Source organism: Emydura macquarii, unplaced genomic scaffold (assembly GCF_026122565.2).
Source record: "Emydura macquarii macquarii isolate MOO-44397 ecotype Brisbane River unplaced genomic scaffold, CSIRO-AGI_Emac_v2 contig_2636, whole genome shotgun sequence".
Lineage (NCBI taxonomy): Eukaryota > Metazoa > Chordata > Testudines > Chelidae > Emydura > Emydura macquarii.
In genome coordinates, this window is record NW_027132773.1 from 3,357,693 (window position 1) to 3,374,772 (window position 17,080).

The window sequence follows — 17,080 nt, forward strand, 5'->3', positions numbered from 1 at the left end:
TTAACTTATTATCCTGAAGTTTCCCATCAATAGCCCCAGTAGGGTCAGTGCTAGAATAGACAAGGTGCCGCCACCCACTGGAGTTTTAACCACAGAGGTGTCTGGACCTGCTCTGAGCATGGCTGGACAATCCCAGCGTTTTAAATGCCAACAGACTGTCTAGCACTCCCACGGGAGCTGCACTGGTGGTAGCAATAATGGGATAAATTTCTAGGAAAAAGATCAATATGGGGATGCTTTGATTCTTCACAGGATATGAGGCCATGGCCCATCCCCTCATGATAACTCTCTATCACCTTTAGAAAACACAATAATAACAATCAAGTATTACTGTTCATTATTGCAGGAATTCTCTGCAGAAAATAAGACGTGCCTGTAGTAGGGATATGAATCAATGCTTTCCTTCCCCAATCCCACAGTTCTTTAAAGAACACAAACAACACTTAATTGCTTGCTGCTTTCTCAACTTTAAGAAACTGTAGGTGATTACTGCATGTGCTGGAGAACAAATGTATTTACCAGTATTATAGAAATAAATCACTAATGCAGCATTTTAGTAATGCTGATTAGAGATATTTACATGTCAATACTCTGGCATACACCACATAGCTCCAATTATGATGGTGCATTGTGACAGGCTGAACTGTCCCTTTAAGGGTAGTGGTGCCTAGTGGCCAGCTCATCCCCATCACATGGCATGGCCCTTTAAGAGCCTGGGCTGGTCAGATATTCAAAAACCAGAGACATGGGGAGAGAGGAAACGGTTCCAGAAACAAGTAGCAAATGGAAGGAATCCTGTTACTGTATCTTTAAGGGCCCAGGAGCCTTGCAGTGAGTGGGGCAAAGCTCCCTTCTCCAGCCGACTGGGATGAGCTTTGGGAAAGGAAACCTGCATATATGCTGCCCCTCCCTCAGAACAAGCCAGACAGCAGGAGAAGGCTGGTCTGTTGAACCTTCTAAGCTGGAGGACTAATCGGAAAAAAGGGCCTAGCTGAAGGCAAAGCTGGCTAAAGCCCCACATCCGGCCTAAACCACAGTCGTCACCCCTCCCCAAAGGAGCTGCCCAGGTAGCTGCCTGAACTCCAGTGCAAGCTCCCAGAGGAGAGCCAGGGGAAACTCCTCCCTTACGGAAGCAAACCATAAAGACAGTTTGGAATTAAGGTGACCAGATGTCCAGATATTGCGACTGTCCCGATATTAGAGGCTTTGTCTGATAAAAGCAATTATAACCCCACCCCCCCAAAAAAGATGTCCGTTTTTCACACTTGCTATCTGGTGGTCACTCTATTTGGAATATATCCCAGTGAGAGGCAGAGAAGCTATTGAGAGAAGGGGGTCTCAGTAACATACTATGAGAAGGTGCCCATGAAACCAGGACCTTGGAAGGAGAGGACCATAGGGCTGAACCAGTGGACCAGACTCCAGGAGCAGCACAGTAGGAAGCAGGCCAGGGAAAGTCAAGGGTGGGAGAGAGTGGTGCCCACCACTTCATCTACAGCCTTGGCCTGGAACACAGAGTCAGAGGACCCGGGTTCCTCTACCAAGAGAGCTTCGTAAGGCATTAAGCAAATGGGCCACACTCAGGTAGGCCAGGGGCTTCATGCTCTCAAGCTACGACAACTGGCCTCCCGAAACATTGGACTCTGTAGCACTCTGAAAGGGAAGAGGACTACCAGGAACCCACCCGGAGGGCTGAGGTCATGGGCAGAGGGCCAGTAAGTGAGCACAACAGCAACGGGTCCACCAGAGAAAGGAAACAAGCAGCCTTGCCGTGGTGCTTGGTTTTGTCACAAGGGCATATCGAAGACGGAAGCTGACCATTTCACACCCAAAAAGGGAACCAGGTTTATTAAAAAAAAAAAAAATGCTAATTCTCCTGTTCACTGCCAATGAAAACCAAGATGACTTAGAATCTTAAATACAAACAAATAGCAGGAATGAAACAATTAAAGCATCAGGACCAGTTACTTTCCTAATGAACAAGTATTTGGCAGACAGAACATTAATTTGTAAGAAACCTTTTCAGTGTGTGTCAAAAGTTGGTGTTAGTGCTTTTCCCTCAGGAGTTTGGCTACTTCAAGTTTTACTGCTTTACTGTTAGCACAGAGAATATTCATAAATACACACACACACTCTCTCTCATGAGGAAACATGCCAGATCCACCAAATCCAAATAGTTTAGAAAAAGGAACAAAGACCTGTATTTTCTGGGGATTTTTTTGGTATCTGTCTCTCCCGCTCCCGTACAGTCTAAAGGCAAATCCTGTTTATTTTAGTTATGTGAGTAGTCCAGTGACATCAAAGCCTGAGCTGGGGTAGTAGGCCTGGATCCTAAAATAGTGTAATTTTGCCAGGTCTGATTTGGATACAGAAATGCTTAATAATATGCAGCTCTTACATAGCACTTTTCATCAGTAGATCTTAAAGTGTTTTACAAAGGAGGTCTGTATCATTATCTCCATTTTACAGATGGGGAAACTAAGGCACTTTCCTGCTGTAACTCATCCTAGGTCATAACCATAATGGCTGAATGAAATGAGGCCCCATGTTCAACACAATAGCCATTTTTTGTTTGGCTGCAACACAAGAACTTTTGAATGCTGCCTCTGGTCAATTCCAAAATTTCAGGGAATGCTGTATCTAGGCGACAGTAGACAGAACTCTTCTGGTTTTGGTGAAATTGATGTGTCCCTAGAATCGGTCCCCCATTTTTTCACCTTCTGGTTTTGGTGAAAACCAGAAGGTGAAAATATGTGGGACACATGGAACACCTTACAACTCATTAGCTGAGCCACCAGCCTCAACCAGGTCTTCAAACGTCAAGAGATCAAAGAACCAGTTGATGGCAGCCATTAACACCTTCCAGTATATCAAGTCCCCCATCGCAATTCTGCCCACCTTCCCACTAGTTCAAAAGGTGTACGTCCTTAATTATTTATTTCCCAGAGAGAAAAGAAATAATGAAAGGGTGGGGAGGATGAGAGGCACACAAAGTCCCTAGCATCAGAGGAAGAATGTGGGACAGTGGAATGGTGGGAAGGGGACATGGGCGCACAGAGCCGCTAACGTAGCGAGAAGAGAATGAGGGACCTTTATGTGGGGAAGGGAGGGAGAAGGGGTTAATGCGGGGCACAGAGAGCCTTTTTGATGTGATGGTGGGATTGTAGAGTCCCTAAACATAGGGAGATTGGAAAGTGGCACACAGGAAGTCGGGACTGGGGGGGAAGGAATGGATTCAAGGAGCCTCTGAATGCAATGAGATTGCCTTACAGAAGCAATGCAGTGTGTGGCACTCTAGCATGTATATTAAGTTTATAAAACCACAAGTGGTGCTTGTTTTATATTGATGCCCCAGATCTTTCATTAACAATGCAGCCAATTCAATCAAAAAAGAATCCAGCTACCCCTCTTCTCAAAAATATAACAACTAGAGGTACAGTACATGTCACAATTACAAAATTTGTCCTCCCTAACTATGTATCAAGGCATCTATTTAGACCCTGATTATACAAGTCTTCCCTGTTTAATATTTTGAAACATTTGACAAAAAAAGACAAGAGAGAAATTCAAGAATTATTTTATTCATTAGTCATACTAGGTAAAACCCAAAGTAGAACTGTTCAATATATGAAAAAAATCCAGTCACTTCAGCGACCTACAAGACTTGTACATTTTCCAGCAACAGACTGTACTTATAGTGTATCCTTTTCACTCATCAATGCTTTTGACTTACTTTCTTAATTTTCTTTTAGAATGCTGTGGTGAAAGTCATTTGCACCATCATACATTTTTATTCAGTTATTTTCTCACTATATATTTAGATCAATCCCATCTCAGATTTTGTCGTCACATAGGCTTCTCAATCAGTCATCTTAATTCTAATCCTAAAAAATGTCCTTGTGGTGTATTTACATTTTAGAAGGGCTTGTGCACAGCACAAATCAATGCAAACTGTTTTCTCAGTGCATGTACTGAAGAATATACACCTAGATTGCACTGTTCTGAACATATTTCTCATCAGTCCGTGTTTGTTTTTGAACTCTAACAAATCACAGAATTATAAAAATGTGTACAAAATAAATTTTCCTTGCACCTGTACAATGCCTCAGTTACCGTTGGTAAAGATGTAAACTATTTATAATACTGAAACAATACAGAGTAATATGATGTAAACAGGCTACACAAGAGAAATTGATCTTTAAAAAAATCAAACTCCAAACACTGAACAATTTACAAGCCTGAAAACAGGCCACATTGTAAAAATAACTTGATTGAGATTGCTTCTGCACATTTATCACAGCATTAAGTTTTCTGATAATTTACACTGTAAAAAGGCTTAGAATAACTACCCAATCATTTTTGTTGGTGGCTGTAAAACCCAAACACATGTTTCTGTTCATATGATTTTCCTCTTTAAAACTACTATAAATAAATGAAGAAAAACAACAAAATGCCAGTTAAGGAGTGCCAATTCTAATCACTTGCCAGTCTGGCAAACGTATGTGTCTATCACATTTACTGAAAGCAGGAAAACTGACACTGTAACTTTCAATTTTCTACAGCATGGCTCTCAAAACAGCCTTTCCAAATGGCCAAAATATTATGCACAACTTTGGCCCAAGGTCATCTTCAAAGCACCCCCAATTTACAGGGGAACCTGTGCCCATACCAAGGTCATCACCTGCTGCAGATTTTCCTGAGGAGATTGTCTTTCCAGAATATTATGTGCGGCATGACAGAGAATAAATTTCTAAGCAATCCATTGACCTTTCCCTCTAGAAACAGTAGTAGCAGTGGAACCTGCAAACTTAGGATGTACCTTGCCCTTTCAGGCAATTGCCTGGGGAGGAGTGGGGGTAGTGTGCACACGCACCTAAGGGAAAGGACTGAACACTAGAACAACATGAGGTTCACCTTCCACATCCTACCTACTTAGTTTTTTAACTTCTTAAAGATTTCTTTGGACCCAGTCTTGGCATAGTTTATCTGCTGCCCTAAAGAAATGGGTGTTTGTGTGTCTTGCTTGCAATTAAAACTTTATATAGCTTTATTAAGCCCACAGAGATTCACAAGTTCTTGTGAAAGTCCCTGTTTTTGACACTAGAAAATCATGGAGCAAAAACAGATTGGATTCCAAAACACTGGTGACTTACTAAATATCCTTTTAGATCTAGAAATAAACTCGAGCTGCAAAGTTCAGAGCTGTTTTCCAACTTTCCCAAAGTTCGGGGCGTTCAGTTTTGGTTCAAGTTAATAACTAGTTGAATGTGTTGCTTGAGTCTCCAATTAACTAATAATTTTATCTGATCCCTTCAACAGAAAGTTATTCATGTAGTTAACCCAAACACACACATGCAAGCATGTCCGAATCAGAATTATGTTTGACAGCTCTTTTAAAAAAGCAAACAAAGCAAGTTGCCTTTTCATCTACTAGGAAAACAGGAAGCATGTGTTGTCATATACCAAAATATCTGCATATAAGTTTCTTGAACAAGATTCTTTACAATGGTAACAGTGGCATGATATCACAAAGGGCAAAACTAATTCCTTCAGCATTTATTTTAACATTAGCCAAGATGAGCTCATTTGATTTCAATGTGAAAGTCAGAATCACTTCTGTACAATTTCCACTCTAATTTAACATGGAACACTTGATTGTTAAAAAAAAAATGTTACTCTTTAAATATAGGATAGACTAAGATGGCAAATATGTTTTATGTAATGATTCATTTTATTTTGTTACAGCATGATGATTCCGGTGTTACTACTAATACAGATTTTATTCCAGCTATTTTGCCTGTTCTACCATCAGTGCATATTCAATATTTGTTTTCCTTCCCTCTGAAGTTTTATCATCTCCAGAATATCTAGATTTATGGACGCTGAACCAGTTTACTTTTACTCCCTTCCTGCTCACGAAGTTTGAAATGGGTGTAAGCTAAAATGCCTAATAAAGTACACAGAATCCCAAGGACTTGATTAAGTGACAGTGGATCCTTAAACAACAGGTACCCTCCCAAGAGAGTGATGCAGAACTTGAAGTGTCCAAACATATTATAGCTACATATTTTTGTTAAGGATCATAACAATGTCAAAATATTAAAAATAAACATACGAACACTAAGAGATTCACTATCCCCAAAATGGGCTATAGTAGTTCACATCAATTTCTAGTCATACAACTTTTCCATTTTATCTGTGCAATTATAATGAACAACTTGCATTTATGTAACACCTTTCACACAACACGCTTTACAAATTAACTGATATTTGATATACAAACAGGAATCTATATGGAGTCACCAAAACATGTGTAAATGTTTTAGTATGTTCTTATGGACAAAGTTCTTACTACTAAATTAACCACTACTGTCGGTACAAATTGTGAGAAAGAACACTGAGAAACTGGATTGTGCTTTTCTAGTTTTAACATTCACAGTAAAGCAGGTAAATTTACCAGCCTATTTGTCTGGTACGCTTTTTTCATTGTGAAATATACTTCACTGAATACTGCCATTCATCTGAAAACAAGGGTTGTGGCCAATTATAAAAAGGATACGTGACAGGTGATGTGTTTCCAATGATCCAGTAAATGGACAAGTTTACCATAAAGGCTATTATACCAGACAGTAGTACCATTAGCTGTGGATTAATGGACACAGTCAGTAATCTAACATATATTTCTGACCATCTCTAGTTACACACCAAGTTATTTAATTAGGTTTCATCACTATCAAATGCAAATCAGTAAGATATCACACAAGAGAAGAGATCAAACTGAGAGCAAAAAAAAGGCAAAGGTGAGTTCTAATTTAATGTAGACACTGGTGATTTAAGTAGTTCAGAACATGGTCTCAAAAGGTGTATTGTGCTACAAAATGCGTATCTTCTTTCTCTTATTTGTTGTGTATGAGAGAATGACCCCAGAAATTCAACTGCTCTCTCACGAAAATGGCGTCCCATAACCATATTTAAAAGATCACAGCTTTTAGATGCAAAATTTAGTTGAGGTTACAGAAATAATCTGTCCCATTTGTTGTGACTACTCATTATTCCAGTCACTGATTTCAGTACCATTAGAGAGAGACCTTGCATTAGTCACTGGCTGACATATAACTAACAGTGTAACTGGCACTTTCTAAATTAAAGATACCTCCCACCTTAGACAATAGTATTTTATGACTATATATTTGAGCCTTAGTCCTCTTGAGGGGGATCAAGAAGATGAGGATAAAGGAGGAGATTAGAGCCCTCCCAATGCAAAGCAACAGTTGTCTATGGAAGGTAACCACTGCCAGCACTCCTCTCCTGGAAGTGAAGTCAGGGAGTGGTGAAAGCATTTGTATCTTTCCCCAGAGGAGACCAAGTGCTGGCTCCTAAGGCACTTATATATTTTTACTTTAAAAAACTAGGGTTTTGTAAAATCTGTGGGTGGGCGGGGGGAATAGAAAGATTAATTTCTTTGTTGATTAGAATCTTTTTCATGCCAATTGATTTTTGGCTTTTGACTTATATTGTTAATCTAGTTTAGATATCTAGATAAATGCTTTATTATTTGATTTATATATATAACCCCCAGATGACCCACTAACTGAGTTTATCTACCACTACATTTAAAATATTAGGTATCTAGTACCAGCTTGCTCAAATATCACACTGATGGATATTTATTACCAAATGATCCTTTGGTAATCCTAGGATTTCCTAGAGGAAATGGTCACACAAAAGGAAATGAAGAATTAATCCATCATCTGGTAGTAGCTGCTACGCTACTGATAGCCTCTCATTTGAAAAAGAAAAACAGTCCAACTCTAGAGGAATGGTTCAAAAGATATGGGAGGTTGTCATGGAAATATTAACACTCCAATTAGGTACCCAGTAAAATAGACAGAAGACAAATAGATACCTAGATATTTGGTCACCATTTACTTAATACTCAAAGTACATTCACCTGCAAAAAATCCCTAGCACAACTGTCCAATTTTCTAGAATATTAACATTTGACAGACTTATGCCTGGTATGTTAAATATGTGTAATCAGAGATTTCAATGAATTTAATAAAATCACTAGAAATGTAATGATGCTCACAATGCAAGTAACACCCTGCAAAAGAGAGAGATCTGGTGACTATATTACTGTATAATGTCTCTAAACAAAAGCTTGCTGTTGCAATGATTGATGTGTTTCTGATATTTACATGGCAAATAAAGCTTCCTAAATAAACAGTTTAAAAAGTTACTTATTTCTGAACTTTAGAGGGAGCCAATGTCTACTTTTTTCCTGTTACTAAAATGCCCTCTAACTAGAAACAAGAATAAGGAGAGAACACTCTTAGGCCACTATAATGGCTACAGGGACTATAGTGACATAACCTGATAGCACAGTCGCAGCCTACACTGACAAAGGGGGGTTTTCTGTCGCTGTAGGAACTCCACCTCTGTGACAGCCGGGCCAACAGAAACAGTCTCCCATCGATCTAGCTAAATTTATGCTGGGATTAAGGTGGTGCAGCTACAGCACTCAGGGGTGTGAATTTTTCACACCTTGGGTACTGTAGCTATGTTGACCTAAATGTAGACCAGACCTTAGACAAACACGTTGACAGAGATATTCCTCTGTCACAGAGTGAGGCTAAAACAATGGGAGCGGGGAGTGTTTCTCTTTCCTTGCAGCCCCCGTCACATTCACTGCCTATGACTATATATGAAACTGTTATATTAAGAGATAAGGTCATTAGTGTCAAATTAAAAAAAATAAAATATAAAATCTTACCACAGCAGAAAGTGTCCAGGGTCCAAATATCCCCCCTTCTCCAAATACTGGCTCAAAGAAGGGTACAATACACAATAACATGGCAGAGGACATTGGTGCCTGATAGTACAGCAACTGCATAGAGTTTACCTGCAACTCATGCTGCTTGGCTCCTACCCACTAAAACCAAGAGATAAAGTAGTTAAACATGAGGAAAATCAAGTCCCCATAAAAGAAACTTGGTTACTAATAAGGAGGGAATCTCTCATGGCCGACACAACATAATAAATGAGATGATTGTTTGTTTTCCCCTTCCCTCTATTGAAAACCAAGTATTTTAACCAGAGGCATGTGTCTTTCCCCCTACTTTAAGAAGGCAGTGTAAGCCACTGGAGGTCGGCATATGAGGAAGGAAGAGAACTTGCTGAAAAAACTTTTTCATTACAATATCTGATGAATAATGTTTGAATCTTTCTCCCTTCATCTTCTCTCTATTCTTTCTCTCCTCCCACACTCTATGAAAGAAGTCTGCCACCTGAGTAAGGACAGATAAATAGGAGGGTTTGAAAAAAGCAGCTCCTTTCATTCTCACACCAGTTCTGAACCCAGCCTAGTAAAAGATGAGCACCTTCTCCCAGTAAGAGCAAGCAGTATTACAGACACTACCTGTCTCTTCAACTTTCTGCTATTGTGGGATGCCTGAGCACAATTATTACAGTTATAACTGACTGCATCAAGTAACTTGATGCAATTACCACAAATGTGTGTGAAAGCATGCAACATTTTAAAGCATATTTTAGGCAATTCTTTAAACTACGTAATATGCCATCATATACAAAAGCTTTGCAGTATATTCTTATGACAGACAGCCACAGGAAATAAATTCTAGTAGTACTCTACTATACAATATTCTATACTTAGAAGTAGATATTTTATTTAAATATACTTTAAACAGCTGTTACTTTCCCTATGCCCCCACCCCTAGTTGGCATTAGGACATATAAGCTAACAAGCATGACTAACGTTTTTATAATTCCAGGTTTTTCCTCCTTTTAATTATACATATACTGAACTTCATTTTGTTATAGATTATAAATGAGATTTTGCAGTATGTATAATTTAAGATAACTACTGTTGTATCTTAACATCTATTTTTAGTAAAATAAATGTTGTAAATGAAAAGCTCTTTAGAAAAATTATTTTTAAGGCATTAATTTCATATTTTATTTCTAACATTTAATAAAGAGTTATTGTCAGTAATTCAGCATCCACTGTATAAGAGAATTTATTATATTGAAATAATCTCTGCTCTAACTTAAAACTATAATTAGGCTAAATTCTATTTAAGGGCTTTCTAAGAAAGCACAGGACATAATTTCACACACAGGCCAACCAGCAGTTCTGCTATACATTTAATGTACCATCACAGTCATTTTGCCTGTTTCTCTTCCTCTGTTCAGAGATTTTAAGATAAAAAAGCCCATCATCACCTTGTCTGACAGTCAATAGACCCTCACCTCATAATTTCTGCCTCAAGTCCATAACTTCTGTTTGAACTCTAGCATATAATTTAGACAGATAACCAGTTTTGATTTAAAGACTTCAAGTGACAGACTCTACCACATTCCTAAGAAAAATTTTGTCAATGGTTATTATCCTCACTGTTAAAAATGTGTGCCTTAACAGTCTAGTCTGAAAGTCAAGCTTCAGATCCCAGTATCTTATTACACCTTTTTCTGCTAAAGAGCTATGTAATATCAGAAATCGCTTTCCTATATAGCTACTTATAGACCATTACTAACTTAAGACATACTATTTCCAGACCCTTAGCCTGTCTCTATTACTTTCTGAAATTTGAAACAAGGTGTCAAAAAGGTTTTTTTTTTTTCAATGAAACGTGCAGATAGAAAAAGTTACTAACCACTTGATAGAGAGATGTAACTAGAACACCAAGGGTAGCAAACACCATTCCAAGGAAGTTAAACTTCACATCATAATAGGAATTTAAGAATACACCTAAAGTTATGGGAATCTGTAAGGAAAGAAAATGTTGGCTATTATTTACATTTGCTGCAGATGGAACGCAATGGATCAAAACTTATTCCACCCTACTTAATCTACTTTGTTTTGGAAAGGTCTGCACACACAAAGTAGCCCTTTATCCAGAGTTACTCAAGCTTTACAACTAGACATTGTAAAGCCATAGTCCATGATTAAGACATGGCAAGAGCTATTCACAAATTTTATTTGAAAGTAATCACGCTTAGATTGTCTCATCTTTTGAGAATCTCACAAAGATTAACTTGCACTTTCTCCTATGCTGCCTCTCACGCAGGCTGCTAAATGGGACAGAAACCGCATATAACACGGCTACCTTCCCTTGATGGTATGAAAAAATGTCAAAACAACGTGAAGGCCCTGACACTGACCCACAAGAGATAAGCCTCCATCGTGCCCTCGCTACCCAGAGAGGCCAGCATTCGGTGCTGCGGTTTTGCTCATTATTTGCTATTTGAGAAGGTTTTTTTGAGGCTGGCTGCCGTCCACCCGAGCAACAGCACCTGGACACCACACACAGCAACACAGGAGAGAGGGTCCGTGTACATTCACCCTGGGGAGGCAACGTTCAGCCCTTCTGCGCCAGGAGCCCCAGAACCATCGAAATCCAGGGGAGTCAAGGAACGGATTTACCCAGTCAGGGAGCGCCGAAGGGGCAGAAGGAAACAACCCGTTGGAGAAGGGCAAAAGGGAGCGGGGGCGGCAGTCACAGGAAGCTGTCTAGTGCCTTCCCCCTGACAGAGGTCCCCCGATCGGCCCCCCTGCCCGGGGCTTACCGATCCACCCCTCTCCCCCAGCCAAGGCAGAGGGGCTGGAAGCGGGGAGAGGACCAGGGGACCTGCGCTGCCCCGCCCGCCCGCTCACCAGGGTGAGCTTGATGCGCAGCGGGAAGGTCTTGCCGTAGAAGAGGCTCTGGATGGCCACGATGGCCGGCGTGGTCATGGCCTTGGCCAGCTGGTAGGTGCCGATGGTGTTGCTCTGCAGGGACAGGTTGGTGAACACCACAAAGCCGCAGAAGCTGAGGGCCAGGGGCAGCACCTGGCGGGGCCGCAGGCTCTTGGGGGCGAAGACGCGCAGCGCCTGGCACAGGCCGAGGCCGAGCCAGGTGGCGGCGAAGTGCACCAGCGTCAGGCTGAGGTTGGGGAAGCCGAGCCGCACGTAGAGCCACTTGTTCAGGAACACGATGCAGATGGAGGCGGCCAGGTTCACCAGCAGCCCGGCCGCCAGCCGGCCCGGCCCCATGGCGCCCGCCTCCTCCGCGCTCAGCGGGGCCGGCTGCCCGGCGGCCAGCGAGCACAGCGCAGCCCGCCCAGCAGCGCAGCGCAGCTCAACTCAACCAGGCGGGCCGCCGCCGCCTCCTTCCCCGCCCCGCGCGGCGCCACACGAGGGGGCGGGGTTGGGGGGCGCGAGAGCTTCCGCTGGCGGTCGGGGCGGAGCCGGTGGGAGGCAGTGACAGAGACAGAGAGAGCCCCGCCCCGCCGCCGGCCCAAACCCGCCCAGGCCCAGGCCGGCCCGCGGACAGAGAGAGACAGACGGGGCCGCGCGCGCGGGCAGGGCAAAAAGCCTCCTTGAGCCCCCGGCCCCGCCCGCCGCGAGACAGGCTCTGCTGCGAAGTCCCGACCGTCCCCCTCCAGGGCACGCGCACCCCGCGCTGCCCCCCCGGCAGAGCGCGGCAGGAGCGGGTCTGACCTGGCCGTGGATGCATTGACCCTGCTGGGAAGGCGCTTTCTGGCCGTCAGAGGGTCCCCGGCCGGGCTTCGGACCCCCCGTCAATCATAATCAGCGTTAACGTGACGTGCGGGCGGCTGAGGGGAACAGGGCCACCTACCAGCACGGCCTGTCACCCCAGAGGTCTGGGCTCCGTGGCCCGAAAGGTCCCTGCTAGACCCATCGCCCTCTTCAAATCATTAAGCTGCAGCAAAACCCGTCCCATTTCTATGTCCACAGAGCCAGATGGTAACACAGCAAAAATGCCCCCCCCCCCCCTCCTACCCAACCTGCAGAGAAAAGCTGTTAACCCACTAACCTCACTAGCAAAATCTTTTCCCAGGGCCTCAGAGATCTTCATGAGAGAGTCTGGGCAGGAGCACAGCTATGGGCCCACTGGTTCCCAACCTTTTTGAGTGAAAGCCCCACCGGTTACCACGAGGTAAAACAGGCACTCTCCACACTACACTCCCCACCCCACACACCTGCCCACAAACACATATAACCCCCATCAACTCAATAACACTAAATGACATAGATAATAAATTACTTTTACCTGAGTAAGAAGCTAAGCCTTCCCTGACACAGCTGCGCCCACCTGCCCTGTGTGGCCCTGCCTCTCCCCATCCCTCATAGATGGAAGGTAATAGAGGCAGCAGGCAGGGGGAGGAGCTGCTCCCAGCCCCATGAGCACAGGACTGCTTTACTCTAGCTGGGCACTTGGATGGCTTGGGGGGCTGCTCCTCTGCTCTAAAGCCTGTGGGGAAGGCCTGTTCCTCAGCTGTGGCTGGCACTCAGCAGCCTGGGAGCTGCAGGGGCTGCTGCTCAGCCCGGCCAGCACAGGGGCCTAAATTACCTCACTACTACTGAAGCCTCACTGACCCCCCTGTAATCTTTGGTGCTCCCGCCCAGGGGTCCCAGATGGGGAACCATTGCTCTAAACATCACAGTGATGGAGAGTGGAGGTTTCATTATCCTAAACATTGTACAATCTCACTGCCAGACAGGTTTTTCCTTCCTCTGTCCATGGAAGAGAGTTAAATTCTTTTGCCCATTCAAATACAGCTTCTAAAAGCTCCACGTGAGCAGCAATTTGAACAGAACCATCCAATACCTAGCAAATCAAAATGGAAACCAGCTTCAAACATCGTCAGGGGTGAAGCAAACTTAAGCAGTTCCTCAGTTGAATACTTACTGATGAGACATTTCAGGCTTCCCCTCCCCCCTTACATCTTTTTGTAAGCATTTGTGTTTTATAAACCAGTGCATTAAGAAAATGTTTATTAAGTTCCAGTCACTTAAACCTGTACAGAATCATTCAAGGTACAAGGGTCATTGAGGGCCCAATTACACCTGCAGAATTTTTATCACTAGTAGCAACACAGGAAGTGAAAAAAGAACCCAGGGCTGTACTATGCACATCTTTTTGCTTGTGAACTGAATATAACCAATGCAGAAATGGACACACCTACAAAAGCACCCAACAGCAGTATGTCTTTTAGAAATTCTGTTTCTGTGGTTGCAGTGAAACTCCTTATTAAGTGGTGAAATCAGTTGATCTTAAAAGAAAAGCAGAAGTGGAGGATTGGCCTCATGGTATTGTGATTAGTTCTCAAAGCTGAAATGCTCAGATTGTTTCTCCCCCATCTTTCTGCTTCAGCTGCCTCCACTGCATTCCCAGCCCTTCAAAGGAGAGTATCTTGTTACTCTGTATCTACTGTTAGAAACAGCAATGAGTTTCAAAGGCAGTTCAATCCTCCATGGACCATTAGAACAGCTTCTTGATACAAACAGAAAGGATCGGTAGAGGTTCCTCCTTTCAAACTCAGGCCTGGTGCTTAGAGCAGGAATTTGTATTCTTGAATTACTAACTCAAAATCCCTGTGTGCAATGCAGCTAGCTCTAGCCTCTTTGCTTTTTTTACGGCTAGTGGAAAAAAAAAGTTCCAGGTTTCAGTAATTACGTAATTAAAACTATGGCAATAGACACTTTGAAAGTGGTGTTTCTAAAAGAAATACCAATTATTCTGGTAAAAGAATTCTAAAACTTTTTCATAGCATGGACCACTTTTGATCTGAGATCACACCATCCCTGAAACAACCACATTGATTGCTTACATGAAAGACGAATATCAAGAACATATGAAAATATTTAACCGCCTTTAAAACGGTAAGTAGTCTTTAATGTTAAAGGGTTAGTAACTCCACCTTTCTGTGCCCTTCATTTAATGTCCCTTCCTCCCACCTGTTGTCTTCTCTCCCCACTTCCCCCCCACCATACATTTCCCTGCAGCCTCATTCCCTTCTTCACTGCATGTCAGATTCCAAGGTCAGAAGGGACCACTGTGGTCATCTAGCCTGACCTCCTGTATAATACAGGCCATAGAACTTTCCCAAAATAATCCCATAGCCATAGCATTTATTTTAGAAAAACATCCAATCTTGATTTAAAAATGGTCAGTGATGAAGAAACCATCACCACCCTTGGGAAATTGTTCCATTGGTTAATTACCCTCACTGTTAAGGCATATATTTAAATTTCCAATCTGAATTGGTCTAGCTTCAACTTCCAGCCATTGGATTTTATTATACTAGTCTCTGTTATATTTAATAATGGGCTTTTCAATGTTTGTTCCTCACAGAGATTTATAGGCTGTTATCAAGTCAGCCCTTACCCTTCTCTTTGTTAAGATGAATAGAGTGAGCTCCTTGAGTTTATTCCTATAAAAGGTATGTGTTCTAATCCTTTAATCATTGTCATAGCTCTTCTCTGAACCCGTTCCAATTTATCAACATCCCTCTTGAATTGTGGGCAGCAGAACTGATGCAGTATTCAAACAGTAATTGCACCATTGCCAAATAGAGAGGTAAAATAACCGCTCTACTCGAGATTCCCACATATGCACCTAAGGCATGCATTAGCCATTTTAGCCACATCATCACAGAGCTCATGTTCAGATGATTATCCATTTTGACCCCCAAATGTTTTTTCAGTCACTGTTTCCTAAGATAGAGTCCCACATCCTGTATGACCTGTGTTCTTTGTATCTAAATGTATACATTTAGCCATATTAAAATGCATACACTTTGCTTGCCAAGAACCAATCCCTGAGGGACCCAACTGGAAATACACCCGTTTGATGACAATTCCCCATTTACAATTACATTGAGATCAGTCAGTTTTTAATCCATTTAATGTGTGCCATGTTAATTTTATATTCTAATTTTTTTTAAATCAAAATGTCTTGTAGTACGAAGTCAAATGCCTTACAGAAGTTTAAGTATATTACATTAGTGATATTATCTTTTAAACCAAACTTGTAATCTCTTCAAAGAAAGATATAAAGTTAAGTTGACAGGATCTGTTTTCCATAAACCCATCTTAATGTGCATTAATATTACCCTCCTTTAATCCTTTATTAATTTAGTCCTTTATCAGCTGCTCCTTTATCTTGCCCACAATATACGTCAGCGTCACATGCCTATAATTACCTGGGTCATCCCATTTATCCTTTTTTTTAAAAATGGCACATCATTATCTTTCTTCCAGTCTTTGGAAACTTCCCCAGGGCTTCAAGACTCATTAAAAAATCAACATAAGCAGTCCCACAAGCTCCTCAGCCAGCTTTTTTAAAACTCGAGGCAAATTATCTGGACCTGCTGATTTAAAAATATGTAACTTCTTAGCTCCTCTAACGTCCTCCAGAGGCTAGTGGAATGAAAAGAGTTAGGACCATATGATGAGATTTTATCATATGCTTTTTCCCCAAATACAGAACAGAAATATATATTGAACACCTCTGGCTATTCTGCAGCATTACTGATAATGATACCATTTCTATCTAGTAATGGACCAATACCATTGTTAGGCTTCTTTTTGTTTCTAATATATTTAAGAAACTACTTCTTATTGTTCTTAGCTCTGCTGGCCATAGATTTCTTTTTGTGTCCCTTTGCTTCCCTATCAGTTTTCTGCAACTCCTAACTTCTGATTTCTATTCATCATCATCAACTTCCCCTCAGTTTGTTAACCAGCACAGCCTTCTTCCTCAACTGAGGGATTGTGGCTTCTGGACATTCTTCTGCTGGTGGCTGGCTGTTCCAGTCCACGGGTAGCTTGTGGAATTTGCCTGGTTAAGCAAATGTAGGGGTCTGTTCACGTCTGGAGTCACTTGCTGCATTGGGGTCTTAATGTACACTTTCAGGTTACAATCAACAAACATTAAGCTTTCCTTGTGAAGCAATTTTATTGGAAAAACATTAAGAAAACTGTATATCACCTTGCATCATGTGTTGAGGCAGCATTTTGTAAAATTAAACTCAGATTTGAAAGAGTCAAGACATTATAACCCCAAAAAGTTTATGTACTTTTCAAACAGAACAGGATGTTCAGACTTCCCATTCAGAGTGCCATTCAAAAGTTCCTATCAATAACCAGAATGGCACAACTAGGACTGAATTTCATATCCCAGAGGATCAAGACCCTGGTCCAAAAGCATTAGAGAAGACTCCCTCAGCTTCTGTAGCAGCTTTCTGAGTTCTTCCTTAGAAAACACCTGAAAAT

General features: G+C 42.0%; 2 protein-coding genes across 3 annotated transcripts in view; both read right to left on the bottom strand.

Annotated features, from left to right (window-relative positions):
• Positions 1–3,561: 3,561 nt before the first annotated feature.
• SLC35E3 (solute carrier family 35 member E3) lies at positions 3,562–12,508 on the bottom strand. Its single transcript, XM_067564062.1, has 5 exons — positions 11,675–12,508; positions 10,674–10,784; positions 8,774–8,932; positions 6,560–6,642; positions 3,562–6,060 (listed from the first exon to the last, which is right to left on the bottom strand). The coding sequence occupies exons 1-5, from the start codon at positions 12,050–12,052 to the stop codon at positions 5,874–5,876; spliced, it is 918 nt and encodes a 305-aa protein (XP_067420163.1). The 5' UTR covers positions 12,053–12,508; the 3' UTR covers positions 3,562–5,873.
• A 4,236-nt stretch (positions 12,509–16,744) lies between these two features.
• The window catches only part of NUP107 (nucleoporin 107), a 49,316-nt gene continuing 48,980 nt past the window's right edge, over positions 16,745–17,080 (bottom strand). For both annotated transcript variants that reach the window (XM_067564060.1, XM_067564061.1), the window contains exon 28: positions 16,745–17,072. In XM_067564060.1, the coding sequence (XP_067420161.1) occupies positions 16,965–17,072 (108 nt within the window). In that variant the 3' untranslated portion in view covers positions 16,745–16,964. The remainder of the gene's footprint in view (positions 17,073–17,080) is intronic.

What these genes read in the sequence shown, in the direction of transcription:
- SLC35E3 (XM_067564062.1), bottom strand. Translation starts at nt 12,052, where the DNA reads ATGGGGCCGGGCCGGCTGGCGGCCGGGCTGCTGGTGAACCTGGCCGCC. An exon ending in TTACATCTCTCTATCAAGTG is followed by an intron (nt 8,933 to 10,673) that starts GTTAGTAACTTT and finishes TCTTGGTTTTAG; the next exon opens with TGGGTAGGAGCCAAGCAGCA. An exon ending in GGAAACACATCACCTGTCAC is followed by an intron (nt 6,061 to 6,559) that starts GTATCCTTTTTA and finishes AAAAATATGTAG; the next exon opens with CTATAATATGTTTGGACACT.